General features: G+C 43.7%; 1 protein-coding gene across 1 annotated transcript; it reads left to right on the forward strand.

Moving 5' to 3' along the window:
* The first annotated feature begins 1,585 nt into the window (after positions 1 to 1,585).
* Positions 1,586 to 3,782, forward strand: LOC123644670 (RNA-binding protein EWS-like). Its single transcript, XM_045560906.1, is given in 2 exon segments — positions 1,586 to 3,306; positions 3,308 to 3,782. Coding segments are annotated over 2 exon segments (1,998 nt in total). The 5' UTR covers positions 1,586 to 1,635; the 3' UTR covers positions 3,635 to 3,782.
* The last annotated feature ends 296 nt before the right edge of the window (positions 3,783 to 4,078 follow it).

Raw genomic sequence — 4,078 nt, forward strand, 5'->3', positions numbered from 1 at the left:
GCAGCAAAAACAAAAAATAGACAAATGGGATCATATCAAGCTAAAAAGCTTCTGCATAGCAAAGGAAACAGCCATGAAAGTGAAGCGATAACTCACAGAATGAGAGAAAATATTTGCAAACTATCCATCTGACAAGGGATTAATAACCAGAATATATAAGGAGCTCAAACAACTCAATAGCAATAATAATCATAATATTCTGATTAAAAATGGGCAGAAGACCTGCATAGACATTTCTCAGAAGACAACATACAAATGGCCAAAAAGTATATGAAAAAAATCCTCAAAATCACTAATCATCAGAGAAATGCAAATCAAAACTACAATGAGATATCATATCACTCCAGTTAAAATGTCTTGTACCAAAAAGGCAAGATGCTGATAAGGATGTGGAGAAGGGGGAACCCTTGTATACTCTTGGAGGGAATGTAAATTAGTACAGCCACTATGAAAAACAGTATGGAAGATCCTCAAAAAACTAAAAATAGAACTACCATATGACCCAGTAATCCCACTACTGGGTATTTATCCAAAGTAAAGGAAAGGAAATCAGTATGTCAAAGGGATACCTGCACTCCCAGGTTTATTGCAACACTATTCAATTCAATCTCAAACAAAACGTGGGCAAGTTATCTTTTTTTTCATAGAAATTGGCAAGCTGAATCTTAAAATTCACATGGGAAGGCAAAGGACTCTAGGAGAGCCAAAACAAATTTGAAAAAGAAGAGCAAAGTTGAGGACAAACTCTACGGGATTTTAAAACATAAAGGTTCAGTAATCAAGAGAATATGGTATTGGTGTCAAGACAGACAAATAGACCAATAGAACATAATAGAGATTCCAGAATTATACATATGGACAACAAATATTGACAAAAAATGATTCTGAAGAGAAAGGATAGTATTTTTTCAACAAATGATGCCGTAACTATGGCTGTCCTATACAAAAAGAAAAATGAAAAGAAAAAGAACTTCAATTCACACCCCATACCATTACAAAAAATTAACTCAAATTGAATCATTGATTGAAATATAAATTGAAAAGCTATAAAAGTTCTAGAAGAAAGCATAGGTGATTTGGGGTTAGGCAATAATTCCATAACACCATACTCACAGGACATTATGCTAAACGAAATAAGTCACACACAGAAAGAAAAATATTGTATGGTCTCAGATGTGAAATCTAAGAAAAAAGGTCAGATAAATAGAGCTAGAGAATAAAACTCTGGTTACAGGTGGGAGGAAGAAATGAGGAGATATAAGCCAAAGGATACAAGTAGCAGAAATGTGGGATGAACAAATCTAGAAATCTAATGTACAGCATGAGGACTATAGTCAAAATTGTGTTGTATTAGAGATTCCTATTAAATAAGTGGATTTTAGCTTCTCTTCTCACAAAAAGTAACTCTGTGAGATGACAGATATGTTAATCTGCTTCACTATAGTAATCATTTTCCTATCTATACATAGTCCATAAATCATGTTGTTAAACTCAAATATATACAATAGAATTTATTTTCTTATAAAATGAGAAAATGAAAAGCCATTGTCTGAGAGATGATATTTAAAAATTATTTATCGAGAGGGAAAGCGAGAGGGAGACTGACGTTGAGAGAACGAGGAGGAAGGAGAGAAAATGACGTCCACGGATTACAGTACCTACAGCCAAGCTGCAGCCCAGCAGGGCTACAGCGCTTACGCCGCCCAGCCCACTCAAGGATATGCACGGACCACCCAGGCGTATGGGCAACAAAGCTATGGAACCTATGGACAGCCCACTGATGTCAGCTATACCCAAGCTCAGACCACTGCGACTTACGGGCAGACCGCCTATGCGACTTCTTATGGACAGCCTCCCACTGGTTATACTACTCCAACTGCTCCCCAGGCGTACAGCCAGCCTGTCCAGGGGTATGGCACTGGTGCTTATGATACCACCACTGCTACAGTCACCACCACCCAGGCCTCATATGCAGCTCAGTCTGCTTATGGCACTCAGCCTGCTTACCCAGCCTATGGGCAGCAGCCGGCAGCTACCGTACCTACAAGACCTCAAGATGGTAACAAACCTGCTGAGACTAGTCAACCTCAGTCTAGCACAGGGGGTTGCAACCAACCCAGCCTAGGATACGGACAAAGTAACTACAGTTATCCCCAGGTACCTGGGAGTTACTCCATGCAGCCAGTCACCGCACCTCCATCCTACCCTCCTACCAGCTATTCCTCTACACAGCCGACTAGTTATGATCAGAGCAGTTACTCTCAGCAGAACACCTATGGGCAGCCAAGCAGCTATGGACAGCAGAGTAGCTATGGTCAACAAAGCAGCTATGGGCAGCAGCCTCCCACTAGTTACCACCCCCCCCCAACTGGATCCTACAGCCAGGCTCTAAGTCAATATGGCCAACAGAGCAGCAGCTACGGGCAGCAGAGTTCATTCCGACAGGACCACCCCAGTAGCATGAGTGTTTATGGGCAGGAGTCTGGAGGATTTTCCGGACCAGGAGAGAACCGGGGCATGAGTGGCCCTGATAATCGGGGCAGGGGAAGAGGGGGATTTGATCGTGGAGGCATTAGCAGAAGTGGGCGGGGAGGAGGACGCGGTGGAATGGGCGCTGGAGAGCGAGGTGGCTTCAATAAGCATGGTGGACCCATGGATGAAGGACCAGATTTTGATCTAGGCCCACCCGTAGATCCAGATGAAGACTCTGACAACAGTGCAATTTATGTGCAAGGATTAAATGACAATGTGACTCTAGATGATCTGGCAGACTTCTTTAAGCAATGTGGGGTTGTTAAGATGAACAAGAGAACTGGGCAACCCATGATCCACATCTATCTGGACAAGGAAACGGGAAAGCCCAAAGGTGATGCCACAGTGTCCTATGAAGACCCACCAACTGCCAAGGCTGCTGTGGAATGGTTTGATGGGAAAGACTTTCAAGGGAGCAAACTTAAAGTCTCTCTTGCTTGGAAGAAGCCTCCGATGAACAGCATGAGGGGTGGTATGCCACCCCGTGAGGGCAGAGGGGTGCCACCACCGCTCCATGGAGGTCCAGGAGGCCCAGGAGGTCCTGGGGGACCCATGGATCGCATGGGAGGCTGTGGAGGAGATAGAGGAGGTTTCCCTCCAAGGGGGCCCTGAGGCTCTCGAGGGAACCCCTCCGGAGGAGGCAATGTCCAACACCGAGCTGGAGACTGGCAGTGTCCCAATCTGGATTGTGGAAACCAGAACTTCACGTGGAGAACAGAATGCAACCAGTGTAAGGCCCCGAAGCCTGAAGGCTTCCTCCCACCACCCTTCCCGCCCCCCGGGTGGTGATCGTGGCAGAGGTGGCCGTGGTGGCATGCGGGGTGGAAGAGAAGGCCTCATGGATCATGGCGGCCCTGATGGCATGTTCAGAGGTGGCCGTGGTAGAGACAGAGGTGGCTTCCATGGTGGCCGGGGCATGGACCGAGGTGGCTTTGGTGGAGGAAGACGAGGTGGCCCTGGGGGGCCCCCTGGACCTTTGATGGAACAGATGGGAGGAAGAAGAGGCAGACGTGGAGGACCTGGAAAAATGGATAAAGGCGAGCACCGTCAGGAGTGCAGAGACCGGCCTACTAGACACAGAGACCCCACAGAGCTGCATTGACTACCAGATTTATTTTTTAAACCAGAAAATGTTTTAAATTTATAACTCCATATTTATAATGTTGGCCACAACATTATGATTATTCCTTGTCTGTACTTTAGTATTTTTCACCATTTGTGAAGAAACATTAAAACAAGTTAAATGGTAAGAAAAAAAAAATAAAAAAATAAAAAAAATAAAAATTATTTATCTAATAAAAGACCTATATCAATAATTTATATAAAAAAAACTGTTAAAGCTCCACAACAAGAAAAAAAATGACACAATTAGAAACGGGCAAAAGATTTGAACCTACACATCACCAATGAAGTTATATGGATTGGCAAATAAGCTGATGGTCAACATCATTAGTAATTAGGAAAATGTAAATTAAAATTTCAATGAACTGCTACTACATCTATTAGCATGCCTAAAATTAAAATGACTCATCATAACAAGTGCTGA

The sequence above is a fragment of the Lemur catta genome, chromosome 9 (genome assembly GCF_020740605.2).
Source record: "Lemur catta isolate mLemCat1 chromosome 9, mLemCat1.pri, whole genome shotgun sequence".
NCBI lineage: Eukaryota > Metazoa > Chordata > Mammalia > Primates > Lemuridae > Lemur > Lemur catta.